Genomic DNA, 23369 nt, shown 5'->3' on the forward strand with positions numbered 1-23369 from the left:
TGCCACCCCAGTGCTTCACGGTTGGAATGGTGTTCTTCCGCTTGCAAGCCTCCCCCTTTTTCCTCCAAACATAACGATGGTCATTATGGCCAAACAGTTCTATTTTTGTTTCATCAGACCAGAGGACATTTTTCCAAAAAGTACGATCATTGTCCCAATGTGCAGTTGCAAACCGTAGTCTGGCTTTTTTATGGCGGTTTTGGAGCAGTGGCTTCTTCCTTGCTGAGCGGCCTTTCAGGTTATGTCGATATAGGACTTGTTTTTACTGTGGATATAGATACATTTGTACCTGTTTCCTGTTAATTAACAAGACATTTGTGGAGTGGTTGAAAAATGAGTTTTAATGACTCCAACCTAAGTGTATGTAAACTTCCGACTTCAACTGTACCTGTTACACTGACTGTGTCAATGGTCACAGCACATCTTGTCAAATATTGACTTGTTTATACCTTCATCCACATAATTCTTTATTTACACATGATCCTGAGATGCCAAATGTCAACATAACTTTTTACCTGGCTCCCCTGCTGCTCCCGGAGAGCATCCATTTCCACCTGTAACCCTTGGTTACGTAGCTGTAGGCTGGCGATCTCCTCCAGCATCCGGCATACCTGCTCCAGGTAGCCCAGCCCAGGGGTGAGCCTCTCATACTCCTCCTCACACACATCCTTCTCCCTGATCTGTAATGATGACACATGCAGGAAGGTAACAGCGCACATGGAAAAGTATACAGTAAATTAACTCTGGTGTATTACTTCACAAAACATTTATTGCTCTGAATAGATTAGCAATCTAAAGCTAGGACTTCTGGGGCAGCAGACCTAACTAATCAGCAATGCACATTTGTTGCAGATACCGTGGTAGTTGAGTAGTGGCCTGAGGGCACACACTTAATGTGTTGTGAAATCTGTTGTGAATGTATGGTAATGTTTTTAAAATTGTATAACTGCCTTAATTTTGCTGGACCCCAGGAAGAGTAGCTAATGGGGATCCTTAATAAATACAAATACATAAAGTGCACCGTCATTAGGAGCAGGAAATAGATTTTTTCCCCAAAGAGAGCTAAGCTAATGAGGTGGCCTTTAACTGACCTTTGCCCTCCTCATAAACACTCAGCACCCTGTCTCTGAGTCCTGGCGAGAGCAAAGACCTCCTCATACACCGACTAATATCCCCATTTAATAAGACTTAATGATCCTCTATTACTGAGGCAAACATGAAACACAAGCATCTCTTAGCTTCATTACACCAAACATTGTCAACACTCTACATGACCACTGGATAATAACTACACAAAGAGGAATCCTTGGTGCAGAAAACGGATCATTTGTATAACGATTAAATACTATCTCCGTCAAAATTAGTAAATCAAGAATTTTTCCCCAATGGGACTGCCCTCGCTTCGCCATCTGACGCAGAAGGGCGACATGTCCGTCACAGTCTTATCAACAACACAGCAGACTGCTCAACACATCACCCACACACTACATCTTCCCAGGCAGCCCCACACCAGCTTGGCTCCATTCCACTCATTCCTGTTGCTCACCTGGACAGACTGGTTCACTGTCTGATACTCTACAACAGACTGTAGGCCCGGATAGATACTGTCATTTACTGGCATAGTAACAAACACCACCTCGTGACCCATGCAACCCAAAATTGTTCAAACTGTTCCCACCCTTCTTGTTGGCGGAGAGAAAATGCTGCCATTTTAAAGATCATTCCCTGCAATTCTACACATTTGGCCATGAGGCTTGATCGAAAATGTTGCAGTTTTAAACATCATTTCCAGCAATTATACACATTTTTCCATGTCTTGTGTGTGCTATGGTACCTGAGTGACTCAACAAAATCAATGTGGGCCCCCTGGGGCATTGAAGCCCCTGGGCACATAATCTTGTCATGATAACTACAATATTTAGATAGCTAGATGGGTAAGTCAGGCTAACCAGCTAACATAGCCAGCAGTTGATCAACTGGACATCTGATTTGACAGGTTTAAAATAGATCTCCAATGTCTGTCAGTGAATGACATAACAAGAGGAAAACTGCCCATGCAGTACAACATTTCGAAAATATATTCTACTATTACAACTCTCAGCAGCAGAAAGTTAAGTCTGAGTTCCTAAAAAAAGCTAACAGATTTGAAAGATGACAACCCACAGACACGACACTGATTCAGTCGATGCAATTAGTGTTTGTTTTTCTGTGTGTCTAACTGTGTGTGTGTGTGTGTGTGTGTTGCAACTGTTAACTCTGAGAATGGTAAAACGCTCATTTCCTCCCCGACATTCCTTCAGTTCATTGTAAAAAAAAAAAAAAGACATGAAAGGATTTATGTTCGGTATACCGCTTGAACATGACAATGGACTTCTGTCCGGCATATTGTGTAATATGTTTTTGAGTAATAACATATGTCATAACAACAACAACAACAACAACAGTGATAACAATCCGATTCTAATGTACGTTCAATACATTTGGGAATAAACTTTCAAATGACTACTGAAAATGTCCTATACAACCAAGAGGAAAAAAATGGCCAAACATTCAGATGGTGGAGATTTTGGAAAAAAAACTCAAACACTATGGATCACTGTCTAGTCCCAAACTCTAGATTACATTGACATTTTAGTCATTTAGCAGATGCTATTATCCAGAGCAATTTACAGGAGCAATTAGGGTTATGTGCCTTGCTCAAGGGCACATGGACAGATTTTTCACCTAGTTGACTCGGGGATTCGAACCAGAAATCTTTTGGCACAACACTCTGAACCACTACTACTTTCAAGGTAAGAAAACAGTCAGAGAATCATGAGATTGAAGTAAACAACTCCTTTCAATATAAACCTACCTCTGTGTCTGTCTGAGCAGGCAGGGTCTTGTGATGTGGGCAGAGCCCTCCTCTGTGCTGCAGCAGAGCCGTTGAGGCCTGTTCTTCCACTACTGACTGGCTGACTGTCCTCCTCAGACCAGCACTCCCTGACCTGTGACTTGCCCTCTGTATATGGGTCACTGTGTGAGGTGATGGTAGTGAAGCCGTGTGACACCGCTGTCGGGGCACAGCGTCTCTGTCTCCAGAGTCTGCCCTCCTCAGTGCCTGCTCCAATTTTAGATGCATGACCGCAGCCAGCTCCCTGTGCCGCTGAGCCCTGGGGCAGAGGGACAGGGAGGAAGAGGAGCAGGAAGATGGCAGAGAGAGGACAGGAGAGCATGGAGAAGAGGTAGAGGGGAATCCATCCTCGTCACTGACTGTAGGATCAATATCTGTATTACTCGTGGACACAGAGGGAGGAGAGGAGGGGAGAGAAGCCTCAGAACAGATCTCCACCCCAGAATCCTCTGTATCAGACCGCATCAGTGTCCCCACGTTAGATTTAGACATGAAAGTGGCCCCTGAAAGCATGAGGGAATCTCCAGATTCACCTCCTTCCCACTGGCCCTCCATAGCTACTCTCTCCTGGGGGCCCTCAATCACCCAGGTCTCCAGAGGATTGGTAAAGCGCATGAAATCCATTTCAAAAACCCAAATTCTGTCCCCTCTTCCTCATTCTTCTTCTGCTAAATGGTAGCAGCACGAGGAGGAAAATGAAAAGTCTCTGGTTTAGAAAAGCCCACATAGTCATTAACTGAGGTGAGAGGTGAGTTTGGGATGTAGAATTTGAAACATCCCTGATGCTCCGCCTGCATTCTTATGACACACCTCCTCATCAATCATCCTGTCACGGCGCTGATGCTGCATGCATATGGAGGCCTGTGTGGAGCTGCTGTTCCCTGGCATATCTCTGTGGTTTGTCTTGGGAGTATGTCTCACGCTCACTTGAGCCCCCGACTCCCCCACCAAACACCATAAAACTCAGGTATGACAGGGGCAAGCCATGACAAGGCCAAAGTGATAGCAACACCATGTGTCAGACTGACTGTGGTGCCTCTCAACCAGTTAGCTGCTGATGAAAGATAAATCTTTCTGGACAATAATACCTTACATAACAGAGAGGTTTGTCATGTATGTGAGTGGGTAGGTGTGATGTGATGTGAGACAAGACAGATTGATAAGACAATCTAGGTAAAGCATCTGTAATAACTCACGGCAGGGTAGCCTAGTTGTTAGAGAGTTGGACTAGTAACCGGAAGGTTGCAAGTTCAAACCCCCGTGCTGACAAGTTGCTCTGCCCCTGAACAGGCAGTTAACCCACTGTTCCTAGGCGGTCTTTGAAAATAAGAATTTGTTCTTAACTGACTTGCCTAGTTAAATAAAGGTAAAAACAAAACAAAAAAAACTCCAACACAATGTGATATCTGAGATTCAGAACTTGGAATGTGTAGAAGGAGCCTTCCTGTCTGGTTATTCTGATAAGGATCTTACATTCCAGTTCCCTTGTGAATAGTGACCATATGTCTCATCAGGTCACAGACACAAGGAAGACCTGAAGAAGATCAAGATGTCCACACAATTTTGTCGGTTGTCACTTAGTCATGAAGTTTGTATGTGGCCTAAAACCCCAAAGGCTGTGACCTATCTGAGCCACTTACTTACACAAGCATAGCCTATACATAGGCTGCCACTCGCTTATATTCTATTTGGATTTACACATAACTCATTTGTTTTGAGTGTACAGGCAGAATCGGCACCTGTAAACACTGATGTGAAAGGCAATTGTCACTCAGGAATATGATATTAGAATATATGTATGTATTATTATGTTTTTTTTTTACACATGCCGTATGATGATAATAATAAATATAGCTGCGAGCAGCAATGAACGGGGTTCACATGATGATAGAAAGGACACAAGATCAGCTGGATAACAAAGGAAGCACTTTATCATGCAGGAACTATGCTGCCACTGTGGAAGTGGATTTACAGTGGTTTAAATGGACACATTTTTTATTTTACCTTTATTTAACTAGGCAAGTCAGTTAAGAACAAATTCTTATTTTCAATGACGGAACAGTGGGTTAACTGCCTGTTCAGGGGCAGAATGACAGATTTGTACCTTGTCAGCTCAGGGATTTGAACTTGCAACATTCCGGTTACTAGTCCAACGCTCTAACCACTAGGCTACCCTGCCGCCCTATAAAAAAAAACTAGGGTAAGACATGTGCCATGGGCCTACATTCCACATTTGGTCCTATGGTTCATGAGAAGATTTTTGAAGTATTTTTTAGCATATTTTAGCATATTACTGTATGTGCTAATATGCATCCTTTTTTATTTTGTTTTACTTAACCTTTATTTAACTAGGCAAGTCAGTTAAAGAAAGAAAATATTATTTACAATGACGGCAGACCTCGGCCAAACCCTAACCCGGACGATACTGGGCCAATTGTGCGCCGGTCTACGGCACTCCCAATCACATCCCGGTTGTGACACAGCCTGGAATCGAACCAGCGTCTGTAGAGATGCCTCTAGCGCTGAGATGTAGTGCCTTAGACCGCTGCGCCACTCGGGACCCCATCTACTGGTATAGTGTGGCCAGCTTTGAATACATCAACGTTATTTTCTCAAACTTTTTAGGGACTATTGTGATTAGTCCAAATACCACATTTGGAGTGAATCTGACTTTTAGTCCATGAGAAGATTTTTTTGGAGTTGCATAGTATTTTTTGTTGTTGTATTAATAGTTTCCTTACTTTTTAAGATATCAACGCTAAAGTTAATAGTTCATCATGGTAATGTCTTTGCTGACCCTTTCAAGTTGATAAGCGCTGTATATAATACATCTACTATTAGGGGTACAAAGGATTTAAATGGACAAGTAAAATCTGATTTCCTGATTTATCTATAACTCAACCCTCTCTTAACCAGTCCCTTAGCTTTCTCAAACTAAGTTAAGATATGCACCATGGGCCAGCATACCACATGTGGTGTTGTTATTGCTTATGAAAATACTTTTTTTTAAAAGGTTTTCCAAACTTTCCAAGGTGGAGGAAAATCTATCCTGACAGACCTTAAGGGTCCTTGAGGCAAATTTGTTCAGGATGAGGAAAGACACCTACATGCAAAGTTTCAAGTCTGTAGGTCAAACTGGGCATCAGATATGAGGGTTTAAGTGAGACTGCTTATAACGAACCACTTCTAGTTTCTGTGTGCCAAATTAGTAAAAAGTTACCAATCTATGTTTGAAATATTTTACCATATCAAAGGGAAAAAAGTATACAAGAACAACAACAGGTTTCAGAGCTTTACTGTGAACACCTACTAAATACTATAGATGTATTTATATAGCGCTTTGATAAGAATCTCAAAGTAGCTGGCAGGGAGCTGAAAGTTCATGGGAGACGATCTTCCCCAGCGGGATGATGATGTAGTTCAGAAGAGTAGTAGCTTGAGTGGCCCAGGAAATATCCCAGACAATGCAGCAATGCTGCTTTAATTCACCAGGTGTCGCTATTTCATGCCACAAACTGTACATCCTTTCAGATACCATAGGAAAATATAAGATCTGATAATAAAAAGTGGGGGAAACATGTGAGATGGCTAAAACCGTAGGGCTTGTGTAAAAATAACTTTGGCTATAGAATAAAATGTAAATGTGAAATGTAAATATTTGGTAGGCTAATGTTCATTCAAATGACACTACACCTATTTGACCATAAGGTGCATGGGAATGTGTGATGGCGGTGCTTATTTACCACCGCGGACTGAAGGAACAAGTTGTAGCCTACAGTACAGCACTTAACAACCACAACAAGCTTTATAATGTTGGGGGCAAAAGGCGCACAGATGAACGTCTTACCTCACAAAGCCAACAATGACGGAATAATGGATTCTTGACCTGGTCTAGTCGAAGAAATATCTGCGCGTTGTCCACATCCTCTCCACCTGACAACCACACACAAACACAGAACTGCAAAGTTGGCTGCTGTCCGGCGTCCATCTCAAGTTCCGTGTTCAGTGGTACAGTGTGCGGTCAACATGGATGAATTCCCCCCCAAATTCAGCAAGGTGCTGGTGACACCTGATCCGCAGTACATACCGGGGTAGGTTATTCACATTGAAACTACCTCTTTGCTTTTGAATTCTATCAAACGAATTAATTAAATATACACTCTAATTAGATGCGTGTTATATTGACATGTTATTTGTATTACGTGCATGGTGTGCTATTTCTATTTAAATTCTAAACCTTTTTAATGATGCATTATTCTATTCGTGCATCATTCCATTGATTTTATGCTTGCGCATACCTTTACATTTTACTTGATTATATTATGCCTTTTTATGTCGTTACACACAGCATACATTCGGCCTACTATATGCCTAAGGAATTAACACAAACAACTGAACAAACCTACACGAAATGTCCATGAGCAAGAGCAAGTCCAGTGCTCGAGGCCAAAAGTATTTTGTGACGGCCATCACCCTTGGCAACCGTTCCCAGGAAGGTTGAACTCTGAGGCTAAACTCGCTGACATTAAGGAACACAACACAGCTTAAACTAAATACCATGAGATCCATACAGTCACCTTTCACCTCAATAAAGCCTTACTTTGATACAAGCATTGTAAAAAAATTTTTTTTAAAGGGTTTCAAATATTTACACTAGGCCTACTGTCAACATAACAGAGAATAAATCCAAAAAGGCCTGTTTGAAATCTAATCACAATCCTCACCACAACCACCACCTCTCTCTGTCCTCAGGTATGCAGGTTACTGCCCCCAGCTGAAGTACCACCTGGGGAAGACCTACGGCCAGCTGACTGCCAAGCTGCTGTCCTCTCCGGAGGTGTCGCGCTCGCGTCGCCTGGTCCTCCACACGGGCCGCTTCCCCTCCACAGAGACAGACACGGGCCCGCGGGACGAGAACTGGAGGAGCCACCATGGAGAACGCAGGAATCTAGAGAGGATGATACCGGGCTACACTGGTAAATCAAATCAAATCAAATTTTATTTGTCACATACACATGGTTAGCAGATGTTAATGCGAGTGTAGCGAAATGCTTGTGCTTCTAGTTCCGACAATGCAGTAATAACGAACAAGTAATCTAACTAACAATTCCAAAAAACACACTGTTACTCAGTTTTCATACATTAAGCAGAACATCTCTTCCATCTGTAAAGTATGCTTTGCATTGTTTTGACATGGTGTCTTTTCCAGGCTTTGTCCCCAAAAGCCAGAACTACTTCTCCCGTACCTACGCAGAGACGTGTCGCGAGGCACTGTCTGAGTTTGACCGAGACCAGCAGAGGAGGGTTCGTCTGGCACCAGCAAACATACCGCTTGTCAGCAACACCACCAATTCCGAGTTTAAAGTAATCAGCTCTAATCTCTCTCCTATTCACACACACACACACACACACACACATGTTTAATAATCCATGCTGAGATCCTGTGGCATTTATCAGTCTCTGTCTCAGTCTAAATGAGGCCGGCTGCATGACCTGAAGAGCTCTCCAATCATAGATTCAAACCAATTAAGTATTTGAGATTGACAGCCATTGTCTCTCGTTGTGTAGGAGCTGACAGGAAAGCTCAACAACACAAGCAATTACTGTTAGCCACTTAGGTTGATGGAATGATAACTTTACATTGATACCATGCGAGAAAATCTTCTTCTCTTATAATCAAAGGTCTATAGTCTGGGATAGGGCCGTTGGTAAGAGCCGGAAGCTTGAATACCTTCGCTGTCTCAACCATAGTGTCTGTATGTCTGCCATTCTGTCTACCCCCTTCAGCCTCGGAGACTGAGCCCCCCTCTGACGGCCATCTCCAAAGATCCAGACCCCTACGAGGCCCTGGACCCCTGGAAGCCCAAAGTGTCTCCTTACTTCATGGAGGACAGCAGTCCACACAAGTACTTCATCTCAGGTAGGTACAGTATGCTACAGGTACCATTTAAAAAAACCTCATACACAAGATGGCCAAAAGTATGTTGACACCCCTTCAAATGAGTGGATTCAGCTGTTTCAGCCACACCCGTTGCTGACAGGAGTATAAAATCAAGCACACAGCCATGCAATCTCCATAGACAAACAGTGGCAGTAGGACTTGGCACCGCCATAGGATGACACCCTTCTAAGTCAGTACATCAAATTTCTGCCCTGCTAGAGCCGCGAAGTGGTAGGCCACAGAAGCTCACAGATATGGGGCCGCCGAGTGCTGAAGCTCGTAGTGCATAAAAATCGTCTGTCCTCGGTTGCAAAACTCGCTACTGAGTTCCAAACTGCCTCTGAAAGCAACGTCAGCACAATAACTGTTCGTCGGGAGCATCAAGAAATTGATTTCCATGGCAGAGCAGCCGCACACAAGCCTAAGATCACTATACGTAATGACAAGTGTCAGCTGGAGTGGTGTAAAGCTCGCAACCATTGGACTCTGGAGCAGTGGAAACGCATTCTCTGGAGTGATGAATCACGCTTCACCATCTGGCAGTTCGAATGACGAATCTGAGTTTGGCGGATGCCAGGAGAACGCCAATGCATAATGCCAACTGTCAAGTTTGGTGGAGGAGGAATAATGGTCTGGGGCTGTTTTTCATGGTTTGGGCTAGGCCTCTTAGTTCCAGTGAAGGGACATTCCAGTGAAGGGACATCATAATGCTACATTCTATACAAATCTGTGCTTACAACATTGTGGCAAGAGTTTGGTGAAGGCTCTTTCCTGTTTCAGCATGACAATGCCCCTGTGCACGAAGCAAGGTCCATACAGAAATCTTTTTTTGAGATTATGTGGAATAACTTGACTAGTCTGCACAGAGCCCTGACCTCAACCCCATTGAACACCTTTGGGATGAATTGGAACGCCGACTGCGAGCCAGGCCTCATCTCCTGACATCAGTGCCCGACCTCACTAATGCTCTTGTGGCTGAATGGAAGCCCCCCGCAGCAATGTTCCAACATCTAGTGGAAAGCCTTCCCAGAAGAGAGGAGGCTGTTATAGCAGCAAAGGGGGGACCAACTCCATATTAATGCTCATGATTTTGGAATGAGATGTTTGACGAGCAGGTGTCCACATACTTTTGCGTGTATGAGTGTATGCAACACAATCAACTGTATATGAGTCTCTGTATTGACTAGATCTTCCATTGAGGCATGTATTTAGGTTTCACAGGGTACGTGCCCAAATCTCGCTTCCTGATTGGCACGGGCTACCCCATCACCACCAACAAGGCCCTGGTCCAGTTTGGAAAAGAAATAAGGAGTGACCCCACCTCCCTGCGCCTCCCTGGGGAGGAATCAGGAGTCCTACCCCCCATCCCCACAGTCTACCCATCCCACCGGGGCCTGCTGCCCTCCTACACCGGCCATGTTCCAGGTGGACCTAAACTTATTCAAAGCCCCACACACACAGTTCTGAAATCTCCATATTTTGTTTTAAAATGGATCATATCATCACATGGTAGATCATGTGATACTGTAACATTATTGCTTAACTATAATATTATTTTGATCTGCCCACAGGACACAAGTTCAGGTACGGCCAGACCTTTGGGCAGCTTACCCACAACGCCCTGGGGCTAAGCGGCACTCAGAAGATAGAGGCCAGAGCTCAGTAACGGAGGTACAATCCACAAGACAATCACATGATAAATGACTAGGGTAGAGAACACATCATGGAGTTGTTTTGAGTGATGAATCCAAGGACTTTGAAATAAATGCATATGTCTGTGGAACAGCAAAACCTTGGTCTGTGGACTCTGTACATCCCAGAGTGAATCGTAACAATGATATATGACCAGAACATGTACACACTGTGAATATGGGCAGTGGAACACTGTTTCTCCTGTATTTAGCGATATACACTACAGTTCAAAAGTTTGGGGTCACTTTTGAATGAAAATCACATTTTTGGTCCATTAAAATAACATTAAATTGATCAGAAATACAGTATAGACATTGTTAATGTTGTAAATGACTATTGTAGCTGGAAACGGCAGATTTTTCTATGGAATATCAGCAATCATTATTAGCAATCATCACTCCTGTGTTCCAATGGCACATTGTGTTAGCTAATGTGCTTTTCTTTAAAAAAATAAGGACATTTCTACGTGACCCCAAACTTTTGAACGATAGTGTATATTTTTTAAATCTGCTGTACAAGTGGATGTGAAACATAAGTCACAAGAGAAATCAATACCTTTTTATTCAGAATGGTTGATTGTCACTGGGAACTTACACTCAGAGAGGGTGCATTCTGTGTAACCTTTATTTAACTAGGCAAGTCAGTTAAGAACAAATTCTTATTTACAATGACGGCCTACCGGGGAACAGTGGGTTAACTGCCTTGTTCAGGGGCAGAATGACAGATTTTTACCTTGTCAGCTCGGGGATTCAAACCAGGAACCTTTCGATTACTGGCCCAACGCTCTAACCACTAGGCTACCTGCCACCCCAGTGTAGACCATTCTTCTAAGGTTTTAGGGGAAGGACAGTTAGGTTGGGGAGCAAATATGATAAACTCACTTTCACATTTATTGCAAAGGCTATAATAACCAAGTCATTCCTGTCACGTTAATCCAGACTTTGCCTTTCTCTTTAGCTTAGTAGTACTGGCCTATCAAAATGGTGTACACCTGAAACACAACATGTTAGCTTTATATTGTGCAAACAACACACTCCATTTGGAACCTAACAGTTCCACAAATCTAGACTTTTCTTCCCTAAATATTTACAAGACTCATTAAAAAAAAAAACAGTATAATAAGATATTGTTGTAGGTAGTACAACCACACACAGTAGTAGGCCTAAATTAGCACCTAATGACTCCTTGAACGTTTGTTTTAAACCATGCTAGAGTCAGACCTCATGTTTGTCTAGTTGAATGTGTTATCTTCTTTTTGGAAGATAAGCCACTGCACAAGGCTGCTGGCTGGCATAATATGTGGCACTAGTAAACATGGCTAGTAAAGATTGCCTTTCTGCATTCTTTGTTGTCATTCCATTCGCACATAGGATAGTCACGGGGTAGAGGTTGGAAAGTAGAGGATCAGATTGACAGTATTAGGAGAATAGGATGCTACTGTATGGTATGCATGCAGCTCCATGACATACTAATTGGTTTCTTCTGCAGAGTCTGGGATGTTGTACTTTCAGATCAAGGCAAGACCCTAACATGGGAGGAGCCTCTCTGACCACACAGTTTGATTGACAGGTTCACAGGGAGAATATATTGCATAAATCCCAATTCTTGACAGATGAAAAGAAGCACTTGTAAATCTAATAATACATGGGGGGTTATTGCCTAATAATAACATAGCAAAAAGTATCACCCATGCTCCGATAGTTGTATCAACTGGTCTACTGTGCTTTTCTGACCAGTGTGAGTATGTTCTAGCTGAGGTGTCTGTGTGTAACACTGTGCACTATAACACTGACTCAGGATCATGCGGTTGACATTTTTGGTGGTGTATCTTTTCTTCTCCTCCCTATCCCTCTCTACTCATCAGAGGGTTGGGTGAGTGTGGTCATAGGGGCACAATGTCTATGTCTGGTGTTTCTGGTCAGGCTGTGGAGCTGGGAGTTTCCCTGACCACACTGTATGAGCCAATAGGCCCAGCTGAGACCTGTCCAACTGCAGCCACTGTGAAGGTCTCCTTTAAGACAAGAGAGATGCAGTTAATAAGGAGGAATTGTAATAACACCATAGGAACAGGTTAGCCACAGTTAAGTAATTCTGACCTTTTCTGGGCCTGTGTCCCATTGAGATTTTGAGGTGCCCTCTGTGTCCTGGTGGGGGGATTCCCTCCTGAGCCAAACAGCTTGGCCCAGCGTAGCCCACCCTGGGAGAGGCTCTCATCCTGGGGGTCTGCCGGCATCCTGGGGGTCTCCGGCCCAGTTCCCTCCCTCCTGCCCTCCTGTGAACTCTCACCTTCTCTCCGCCCCTCCATCCCCTGCTGAGGCTCAGTGTGGATGACATCCATGTAAATCTGTCCATATTCCACCCCCCCCTCTGTGTGGGTAGGCCGTCTCTGCCACCACCCTGGACTGGTGACTGACCACAGACTTCTGCTAGACTTGCCTAAATGCCTCACCCACTTCTCATAACCCATGACCTTTGACCCCTGGGTGGACCCCTGAAGATGCTGTACCAGCTGGTGTGGGTCACCTGGTGGCCTGCTGTTATCTCTGGGACCATCCATAGAACCATATGCCCCCTGTCTGTCTCCTCTCAGTAGGGGCCAACTGGTCATGAGAAAGGTGGAGCATGGTGGAGCTTGTTCCTCGGAGCAGAGCTGTCTGTTTTGCAGCAGGCGGGGCTCCAGCAGCAGGTTGAGGTCAAAGGGTAACATGGAAAGAGGCTGCAGCAGGAGAAGGAGCTCCTGGAACAGAGGCTGACACTGTCCCTGCGACATGGCGAGGAAACCCCATGGATGGTAGTGATCTGTCACCATGTCTGGGGAGAGGAGAGTTGGGAAGAGTATGAGAGAGGTATGTTCCAATAACCTTATGTTTTCTAATTTGGAGAAATTTGGAGAAATTAAAAAAATCTAAACGCATACCTTTTTGGTTGTAGAGGTGATTTAGCCAGAATTCCAAGGCTCTCAAGCTAAAAGAGAGAATATAAGTCCTTCATTTTACAATCATAACATTTAATAAATCACCATTAGAACACAGTTTGATACACTAAAAAAGAGTGAGACTTGAAGGGACTCACTTGAGCAGGCCCATGATGAAGGCTCGTAGTCTCATACAGTGGCTGGTCAGCAGGGAGCACTGCCTCACCTTGGACAACAGGCTGTGTAGCACCTGGGTGGTAGGGCCTTAGATAGGAACAGAGACCATTGAACTACAACCCCCATTAGCAAATGCAGCACTGTAGTCATACACTCATCAGCATCAAACCTACCACAACCACCCACATCATCATCATTACCATCATCACCACATTGTGTCTCTGACCTGTCTGAGTGGAGGCCTCCACCACATTCCAGGCGTGGTTGTGTCGTTGACCGATGATCAGGTCAAGTTTGTGGTCCCTAAGGCCATCCTGCAGAATGTTCTGGATGGTGGGACACAGATGCTCCAGGACTATACCACCAATGGTGGGACTCCTCGAGCTGTTCCCTAGCCGGATCTGGAGAGAAGTGGGACATTATCATATGATCATGATCAATAATTACACTTTAATTAAAAATAACATACATTTATGGGAGTTGATTCACCCTATTCAGGGTTACTGTCAGTTTTTGTGAATTGGTTATTCTAGTTCCCTTCAGATTGCTTTTAGCTCTGCTGCACTCTACCTTTTCCACAGGATCTCGACTGGTGCCAAAATGAGCCATGATCAAATCCACTGCCAAGCTCACAGATTTCAGCAGACCTGGAGAAACATGGAAAGAAGCAATCAGGAGTTAGCTCATTTAATATTCTGTGCCATGCAGGGGGGGTTATCAAAATGCCTGAGGGACTGACATAAAGCAGATTTGATTCATTAACCAGAAACATCAGACACTGAATAAAAAGGGTGTATATACAGAACCACATGGGAACATCCATGATTCATCTCCCTTCCATCTTGCTCTGGCTCTTCTCTAAAATGTCAGGTTACATTCTTAATGCGTATTGAATCTGCCTTACAATGCTCTCCCCTGCCAAACAGTCAGTACACCACTGTTCACGCTTTGCTTTCACAAGACAATGTGCATACAAGCACGGGATTGACATTTACATTGTTTGGTTCTAATCATGTGTGTCTGTATTGTGACACCAAAATAACATACATCTGTGAATCATATATCCAGCGTATCAACAACACTGCACCCACTGCAACAAACAGAAACTGGAGCTTGCACACTCACATACACACACACTAAATGTCTCAGCCAATCCAATGCAGGGAGAGAAAAATAGGTCATGTTTTAAAGAAACCCCCTTCAGGGTATTGAAGGCACTGCTGCAGAAAGCTCTGCTGCTGTTCTCTTTAGAACCCAGCAGCAGCACAGAGTAACAGACAGTGTAGGATTCCAGTTTCCCATAATGACTGTTCAGTAATAATCTAATGACTCTCCATTTTGACATAACACTAGATTACTGACACTGTCTACCCACCACACACATCCTCTGATTTATACATTGACATCACACACAGTCAACATCACATCACACAATCCACATTATATGCTCTCAGCTCAAAACACACATAACCCCATTAACCTAACTCCGTTTTGTTCTACGACCCCCACAAGTTTCTTGGGACTTGTCTGAAGTCGGTAACAGCCGACCCGCCAACTTCTGTCTGTAGCGTCCGTACAGTTTTGGCTACACACTAACTATGAGCGCTTTGTGTGAAGTTGAGAAGTACTGTATATATGGAGACTGTTTAGTAACAGGGTTCAAAACAGTGGTGGATAAAGTATCAAAATGTCATTCTGTAGTAAAAGTAAAGATACCTTATAGAAAGATAGAAAGTTACTCAAGTAAAAGTAAACGTTACCCAGTAAAATACTACTTGAGTAAATGTATAAAAGTATTTGGTTCCAAATATACTTAAGTATCAAAAGTAAATGTAATTGCTCAATACTTAAGTATCAAAAGTAAAAGTGGAAGTATACATCATTTCAAATTCCGCAAAGCAGACAGCACCATTTTCTTGTTTTTATAAGGTACAAATAGCCAGGTGCACACTTCAACACTCAGACATAATTGACAAAAGATGCATTTGTGTTGAGTGAGTCTGCCAGATCAGAGGCAGAAGGGATTACCATGTGTTATCTTGATGAGTGCGTGAATTACTGGGGCCCCACAAGGGTGCGTTCTGAGCCCTCTCCTGTACTCCCTGTTCACCCACGACTGCGTGGCCACGCACGCCTCCAACTCAATCATCAAGTTTGCGGACGACACAACAGTGGTAGGCTTGATTACCAACAACGACGAGACGGCCTACAGGGAGGAGGTGAGGGCCCTCGGAGTGTGGTGTCAGGAAAATAACCTCACACTCAACATCAACAAAACTAAGGAGATGATTGTGGACTTCAGGAAACAGCAGAGGGAACACCCCCATCCACATCGATGGGACAGTAGTGGAGAGGGTAGCAAGTTTGAAGTTCCTCGGCATACACATCACAGACAAACTGAATTGGTCCACTCACACAGACAGCATCGTGAGGAAGGCGCAGCAGCGCCTCTTCAACCTCAGGAGGCTGAAGAAATTCGGCTTGTCACCAAAAGCACTCACAAACTTCTACAGATGCACAATCGAGAGCATCCTGGCGGGCTGTATCACCGCCTGGTATGGCAACTGCACCGCCCTCAACCGTAAGGCTCTCCAGAGGGTAGTGAGGTCTGCACAACGCATCACCGGGGGCAAACTACCTGCCCTCCAGGACACCTACACCACCCGATGCTACAGGAAGGCCATAAAGATCATCAAGGACATCAACCACCCGAGCCACTGCCTGTTCACCCCGCTGTCATCCAGAAGGCGAGGTCAGTACAGGTGCATCAAAGCTGGGACCGAGAGACTGAAAAACAGCTTCTATCTCAAGGCCATCAGACTGTTAAACAGCCACCACTAACATTGAGTGGCTACTGCCAACACCCTGTTAATGACACTGACTCTACTCCAGCCACTTTAATCATGGGAATTGATGGGAAATGATGTAAATATATCACTAGCCACTTTAAACAATGCTACCTTATATAATGTTACTTACCCTACATTATTCATCTCATATGCATACGTAGATACTGTACTCTATATCATCGACTGCATCCTTATGTAATACATGTATCACTAGCCACTTTAACTATGCCACTTGGTTTACATACTCATCTCATATGTATATACTGTACTCGATATCATCTACTGTATCTTGCCTATGCTGCTCTGTACCATCACTCATTCATATATCCTTATGTACATATTCTTTATCCCCTTACACTGTGTATAAGACAGTAGTTTTTTTGGAATTGTTAGTTAGATTACTTGTTCGTTATTACTGCATTGTCGGAACTAGAAGCACAAGCATTTCGCTACACTCGCATTAACATCTGCTAACCATGTGTATGTGACAAATAAAATTTGATTTGATTTGATTTGAAGTAAAAATAAAAGTTGTCAAAAATATAAATAGTAAAGTACAGATACCCCCAAAAAGATTTAAGTAGTACTTTACACCACTGGTTAAAAACATATATATTTGTTTCCTGATCTTTCTTATATCTCTCAGATATAGGATAGAGACTTCCATTAGATTTGTTTTTTGGACTATCTGTTGTTCCATGTAGTGAATATGTTATTCAAAGCGTTTGTATGGGCTAATAGTAAGGCCAAATAAACATTTTCATAATTTTTGTTTTACATATACAGTACCAGTCAAATGTTTGGACACACCTACTCATTCAAGGGTTTTTCTTTATATTTGCTATTTTCTATATTGTAGAATAATAATGAAGGCATCAAAACTATGAAATAACACATATGGAATCATGTAGTAACCAACAAAAGTGTTAAACAAATTAAAATATATTTTATATTTGAGATTCTTCAAAGTGGCCACCCTTTGCATTTCTGGCAAAAGAAAAATAGTATCTCATGATAAGCTATAGACCACACTATCTGCCAAGAGAGTTTTCATCTATATTTTTCATAGCTGTCTATTTACCACCACAAATCGATGATGACACTAAGACCACAACGAGCTGTATAAAGCCTTAGGCAAACAAGAAAATGCTCATCCAGAGGCAGCGCTCCTAGTGGCCGGGGACTTTAATGCAGTGAAACTTAAATCCGTTGTACCTCATTTTTAACAGCATGTTACTTGTGCAACAAGAGGAAAACAAACTCTAGAGACACATAAAGTTCTCCCTTGCCCTCCATTTGGCAAATCTGACCATATTTCTATCCTCCTGATTCCTGTTTACAAACAAAAGCAGGAAGTACCAGTGACTCACTTAATACGGACGTGGTCAGATGACGCAGATGCTAAGCTACAGGGCTCTTTTAATAGCACAGACTGGAATATGTTCCAGGACTCATCCATTGGCATTGAGGAGTATACCACATCAGTCAATGGCTTCATCAATAAGTGCATCGATTACATTGTCCTCACAGTGAACGTATGTACATCCCCTAGCCAGAAGCCATGGATTACAGGCAACATCCTCACTGAGCTAAAGGATAGAGCTGTCGCTTTCAAGGAGCGGGACTCTAACCCGGACGCTTATAAGAAATCCCGCTATGCCCTCATAAGAACCATCAAACAGACAAAGTGTAAATATCGGACTAATATGAAATCCTACTATATTGGCTCCGACGCATGTCGGATGTGGCAGGGCTTGCAAACTATTACCGACTATAAAGGGAAGCCCGGCCGCGAGCTGCCCAGTGACACAAGCCTACCAGACGAGCTAAACAACTTTGATGCGTGCTTCGAGGCAAGCAACACTGAAGCATGCATAAGAGCAGCAGCTGTTCTGGACGACTGTGTGATCATGCTCACCGTAGCCGATGTGAGCAAGACCTTTAAACAGGTCAACATTCACAAGGCTGCAGGGCCAGATGGATTACCAGCATGTGTACTCCGAGCATGCGCTGACCAACTGGCAAGTGTCTTCACTGACATTTTCAACCTGTCCCTGGCCAAGTCTGTAATACCAACATGTTTCAAGCAGACCACCATAGTCCCAGTGCCCATGAACACTAAGGTAACCTGCCTAAATGACTACCAACCCGTAGCACTCACGTCTCTAGCCATGAAGTGGCTCTCATCAACACCATCATCCCAGAAACCCTAGACCCACTCCCATTTGCATACCGCCCCAACAGATCCACAGATGATGCAATCTCTATTGGATCCTGGGACGAAACATCTACCTCTGCAACTGGATCCTAGACTTCCTGATGGGCCGTCCCCAGGTGGTAAGGGTAGGCAACAACACATCTGCCACGCTGATCCTCAACACGGGGGCCCCTCAGGGGTGCGTGCTTAGTACCCTCACGGTTCACCCATGACTGCGTGGCCAAGCACGACTCCAACACCATCATTAAGTTTGCCGACGACACAACAGTGGTATGCCTGATCACCGACAACGATGAAACAGCCTATAGGGAGGAGGTCAGAGACCTGGAAGTGTGGTGCCAGGACAACAACCTCTCCCTCAACGTGATCAAGACAAAGGAGATGATTGTGGACTTCTCATCGATGGGGCTGTAGTGGAGCAGATTGAGAGCTTCAAGTTCCTTGGTGTCCACATTACCAACAAACTAGCATGGTCCAAACACACCAAGACAGTCGTTAAGAGGGCACAGCAATGCCTATTCTCCCTCAGGAAACTGAAAAGAGTTGGCATGGGTCCTCAGATCCTCAAAAAGTTCTACAGAGGGCACCATCTAGAGCATCCTGACTGCTTGTTTCACTGCCTTGTAAGGCAACTGCTTGGCCTATGACCACAAGGAGCTACAGAGGGTAGTGTGTACGGCCCAGTACATCACTGGTGTCAAGCTTCCTGCCATCCAGGACCTCTATACCAGGCGGTGTCAAGAAGGCTGTTTATTATCTATGCATAGTCACTTTACCCCTACTGTACCTACATGTACATATTACCCCGACTAATCTGTACATTGACTCGGTACCGGTACCCCCTGTTGTTGTTATTTTATTGTTGTTCTTTTATTTTTTTATTTTATTTAGTAAATATTTTTCTTAAAACCGCATTGTTGGTTATGCATTGTTGGTAAGTAACCATTTCACTGTTTCACCTGTTTTATTCGGTGCATTTGACAAATACAATTTGATTTGACTTGAAAATAATATGAAATGCTCTGAGACCAGGTTGATCCATGCTCTATCACCAATACACAGATCAGGCCCCTCCCTCTTCCTCACCTCTCCTCTGCAGGTGGCTGATGGACAGAGACTCGTAGGAGGCTTCAGGTGACAGGCAGAACTCCACAGGTGGCCTACTGTCACTCAGGCTGAAGGAGTCACAGTGCTGTTGTTGATGCTGCTTTTCACTGGGCCCTGCAGACACCAGGGGCTGCAGAAGGGCGCTCAGAGAGGACAGAGGGGCCACTGACGAGAGAGCAGCTGTCAGGCTACGATGAGAGGCTGCAGACCCAGTCATAGGGACTGAGGATAGTGGGATTGTCTTATGGGGCAGTAAGGGTGGGTCTGGAGAGAAGGACACCAGCAGGTCTGGATGATGGATGTGACTGTCAGAGGGTGACATGGTTGCTACATGGGAGATGGGGCAGTGAGGGCTGTGGGTCACTGGGTTGAGGCTCTTCTGCTCTGGGGACAGGCGAATGAGATCTTGGCAGATCTGAGCCATGCCTTGGCTCCGTTTGATTGAATCTTTACAATGAGACTGGTTTGGGCTACTGTGGGCCTGAGCTGGGCTGGGGTAGATTTGGTCTAGGTCTTCATAGAGCTGGTCCTGGCATGAATAAGCCTGGGTTAGTTTGGTGCTTGTTTGTGCTTGTTTTGGACTGGTCGAAGTGAGACCAAGGTTAGTGTGGGGCCTGTATGGACTGGAGTGTGTCCAGTTGAGTCTGGACTGGAAGCGTTCTGGACTGGGGGTGCAGGTGGAGCAGGTATCAGAGCTGGAGGGGCCTTCCAGGAGGATGGCTCCATAGCTGCCTAGCGGTGAGGGATGCAGGTGGGTCAGGAGTCTGTTGCCTTTGCCTATGCACTTGGACCCTGGCTGGGAGCTGAAGCTGGGCTTGGTGTTCTTGTGGCTGATGTACTGGTCCAGCAGGGAGCCCAGGGGCTGGCTCTGAGGTTTACCCACTGGGGGAAGCAGGACGAAGGGCTGGATGGGCAGGGAGGTGGGCCTCTGAGCCTTACTGTAGCGAACCACAGGAGTGGCCCATGAACATGCCCCTGACAGGGAGAGAGGGAGAGGGGATGAAAAGTTTTAAAGATAAGGAAAAAACAAGGGTAGATCAGCTGAATCGTAATTACTCATGTACCAACTGGCTTGTTTTCTTACCCTCCTCCTCCGTCTCATGGTTCGGTGACACAGAAGGGTGGTTGGACACAGTGATACTGCCTTGGTTGGGACTCAGGAGTAGGGGGGAGTGGCTGCTACTCTGGCCCAGGGAAACTGCCTCTTGAATGGGACACAGATCCTGGGAGGTGTGGGAGTGGCTGGAGCTCTGGCAGCTGTCTGTATGTCTCTTACAGTAGGCAATCTCAGCAAAGGATGTGACATGCTGGGAGTCCCAGCTCAAACAGCGAGGATGGTGCAATGGGGTAGCTCTCCTCCCTTCTTTGTCTAAGCCTTCTTCCTGCTGGCCATGGAAAAACAGATAAAACTTAGTTAGTTGACAGGAAAGTCAACTGCTATGAAAGTCATTCTGCTCATCATACATCTTACAAATTAGTCAAAACCTAAAGAAGAAATTCAAAAGTTGTGCATTTTTTAAAACATACTGTAAGTCATTGTGGTATGCCAACCTGTTTCTCCTCCTGGCTCAGCTCTCCCTGGGCCTTACTGAAGAGGAAGTAGTGGCCCTCTGAGGTGACGCTGGTGGTGCTGGACCAGGCTGGGCTGGGCGAGGCTGATTGGGATGACAGGTCACAGGTCACCAGCTTGTAGTACTTCTGAGTGGTCCCTGTGGGCAGCAGCCTGGCCTGGCTCTGGAGACAGGAAGTGAGGTCAGAGACCTCCAGAGAGGACAGGAGGCCGTGGGCGTCGGGATGGTAGACATTACAGTTGGAGTCCAGTGCCTGTGGTGACCAGCAGGGGACAGAAGGCCCCCCGTCAAGAGGAAAGGAGGTTGTTCTGCCCTCCTGACTGGGGCCAGCAGCTTGAGGACTCTGGGGCTCCTGGGGGAAAGGTTGCAGGTTTAGGACGACAGTGCCTTCTGCTGGCTGGGATGACTGCATTGCAGGAATGCTGAGGTCGTTTGGGGTGGCAGGGTTGTTGCTCTTGTTGTAGATCGCACTAAAGTTGACGAGAACCCCATCTGAGCTGTTGCAGGAGGAGTCTGTGACGTACTCTAGAACCCCATCAGAGAAAGATTCAGGGAAACATTTTGTTTGGCCATAGCTGAAGCAGTAGCTCTCATCACCACATTTTAGCATATTATCTTCAACATCCTCCAGTCTCTCCTGCTCCCCACAGTCCTTCAACACAGTTTTACCCCTGTTGTCATGGTTCTGACTGGCTGATTGGCTAGAAGGTTTGGAGGTCTGCCTCCCAGCATTACTCAGGGCCCAGTTAGAGTTTCCATGCAACTGCAGCACAAAAGACGAGTCCTCATGGTATCTGTGCAGGTTATCTCCATCACTATCTTCATCCTCCTCATCCTCCTCCACCCCTTCATTAGGGAGAAAGGAGTTGTGTAGCCGTAAAGTACCTCCAACTACAGGGTGTTGTTTATGTCTTTGAGAGATTGTCATCTGTGACGCCTCCTCTGATGATGATCCAGAGTCACACTTCCCACTGCTGTCACTGCCCCCCTCCCCGTCCCCCTCGCCCCAGTCCTCGTTGAGGCTCCAGTAGCTGGAGGAGATATGTCTAAGGCGGTTGTGGAAGGGCTCTCTGTGGAGGTTGCCTTGCTCGGGGAGGGAGGCAGCGCGGGTCAGACCCACGGAGCTGGAGCACAGTCGACCAGGCCGCTTGGAAGAGCCGCTGCACAGAGCCGCCTGCACAGGAAGCTGCCAGGGGGGGAGCTGCACCAGGGGGAAGTGACACGCGATCAGGGTGTCCCCTGATAGGCTGGCTGTCCTGTTCATTATCTCAGCTCAGCAGTTGATGTTATTACTGAAAGAGTCTCCATGCTCTGAAGGAAACATCTGAAACAGGGGGAAAGGAGAGCATTAAATGGGTTATGATGATACTAGAACAGATAAGCAGATAAGCTTCCTCTTCAGTAAGGCCCAGGGATTCACTCAGTCAGCCGTGGCGTGCTCCCTTCCTTCCCACCTAGCAAAAGTCACCCATAGCTACTCATAGTGGTGACCCGTCATTCAGGCCAGATGGGGCAGGGCCCCACATTTTTAATTTTTATGTGTCACACATCAGTTTGAAAACAATGTAAAAAAAATATATATATATATTATATTGAGTTAATAAAGCCTCCATTTCTTCAGTAAAGCAGTTCCAAAATACAGGTGTTTCAGCCTAGATCCCCACCTAGGTGGTGGTGGTGGTGGTGGTGGTGGTGGGGCAGCCAGCGGAAAATACGGAGCGTAGGGGTTGGTAATGTTCTCTAGTTGCGCCGTGAGTGGCTCAGTTTTCTGTCACTCTGTCGCTCGAAAATGCAAGCTCCTTTGGTGCTGCCATAGAGGTACATTAGAATTGTATTTATTTAACTAGGCAAATCAGTTAAGAACAAATTATTATTTACAATGATGGCCTACCAGAAGGCAAAAGGCCTCCTGCGGGGACGGGGGCTGGGATTAAATATAAAATATAGGACAAAACATGTCACGACAAGAGAGACACCATAACACTACATAAAGAGAAACCTAATACA

The 23369-nt window shown here is 45.1% G+C and overlaps 3 protein-coding genes across 6 annotated transcripts in view; 1 reads left to right on the plus strand and 2 right to left on the minus strand.

Moving 5' to 3' along the window:
* Nucleotides 1-6896, minus strand: part of si:dkey-106l3.7 — an 11393-nt gene extending 4497 nt beyond the window's left edge. Inside the window, exons 1-2 of one of the 3 annotated variants that reach the window (XM_042302236.1) lie at nucleotides 2855-3788; nucleotides 516-680 (exon numbers count right to left, since the gene is read on the minus strand). In XM_042302236.1, coding sequence (XP_042158170.1) covers nucleotides 516-680; nucleotides 2855-3517 — 828 coding nt within the window. In that variant the 5' untranslated portion in view covers nucleotides 3518-3788. Of the gene's footprint in view, nucleotides 1-515; nucleotides 681-2854; nucleotides 3789-6740 lie in introns of those variants that run through there. The other 2 variants (XM_042302237.1, XM_042302235.1) reach the window with 2 other exon arrangements.
* Nucleotides 6847-10641, plus strand: LOC112219388 (protein FAM166B). Its single transcript, XM_024380593.2, has 6 exons — nucleotides 6847-6984; nucleotides 7646-7869; nucleotides 8103-8257; nucleotides 8681-8813; nucleotides 10047-10259; nucleotides 10406-10641. The coding sequence occupies exons 1-6, from the start codon at nucleotides 6920-6922 to the stop codon at nucleotides 10498-10500; spliced, it is 885 nt and encodes a 294-aa protein (XP_024236361.1). The 5' UTR covers nucleotides 6847-6919; the 3' UTR covers nucleotides 10501-10641.
* A 421-nt stretch (nucleotides 10642-11062) lies between these two features.
* LOC112219385 (iporin) overlaps nucleotides 11063-23369 on the minus strand; it is a 29715-nt gene continuing 17408 nt past the window's right edge. For both annotated transcript variants that reach the window (XM_024380588.2, XM_042302238.1), the window contains exons 2-10: nucleotides 21343-22686; nucleotides 20876-21176; nucleotides 19771-20766; nucleotides 14188-14264; nucleotides 13844-14018; nucleotides 13599-13704; nucleotides 13444-13490; nucleotides 12623-13337; nucleotides 11063-12537 (exon numbers count right to left, since the gene is read on the minus strand). In XM_024380588.2, coding sequence (XP_024236356.1) covers nucleotides 12426-12537; nucleotides 12623-13337; nucleotides 13444-13490; nucleotides 13599-13704; nucleotides 13844-14018; nucleotides 14188-14264; nucleotides 19771-20766; nucleotides 20876-21176; nucleotides 21343-22626 — 3813 coding nt within the window. In that variant the 5' untranslated portion in view covers nucleotides 22627-22686 and the 3' untranslated portion in view covers nucleotides 11063-12425. The remainder of the gene's footprint in view (nucleotides 12538-12622; nucleotides 13338-13443; nucleotides 13491-13598; nucleotides 13705-13843; nucleotides 14019-14187; nucleotides 14265-19770; nucleotides 20767-20875; nucleotides 21177-21342; nucleotides 22687-23369) is intronic.

Source organism: Oncorhynchus tshawytscha, linkage group LG20, assembly GCF_018296145.1.
Source record: "Oncorhynchus tshawytscha isolate Ot180627B linkage group LG20, Otsh_v2.0, whole genome shotgun sequence".
NCBI classification, from domain to species: domain Eukaryota; kingdom Metazoa; phylum Chordata; class Actinopteri; order Salmoniformes; family Salmonidae; genus Oncorhynchus; species Oncorhynchus tshawytscha.

Coding starts and splice junctions, on each gene's coding strand:
- LOC112219388 (XM_024380593.2), top strand. CDS start 6,920: ATGGATGAATTCCCCCCCAAATTCAGCAAGGTGCTGGTGACACCTGAT. Junction 7,870..8,102: donor GATGATACCGGGCTACACTG/GTAAATCAAATC, acceptor TGTCTTTTCCAG/GCTTTGTCCCCAAAAGCCAG. Junction 8,258..8,680: donor CCACCAATTCCGAGTTTAAA/GTAATCAGCTCT, acceptor TACCCCCTTCAG/CCTCGGAGACTGAGCCCCCC.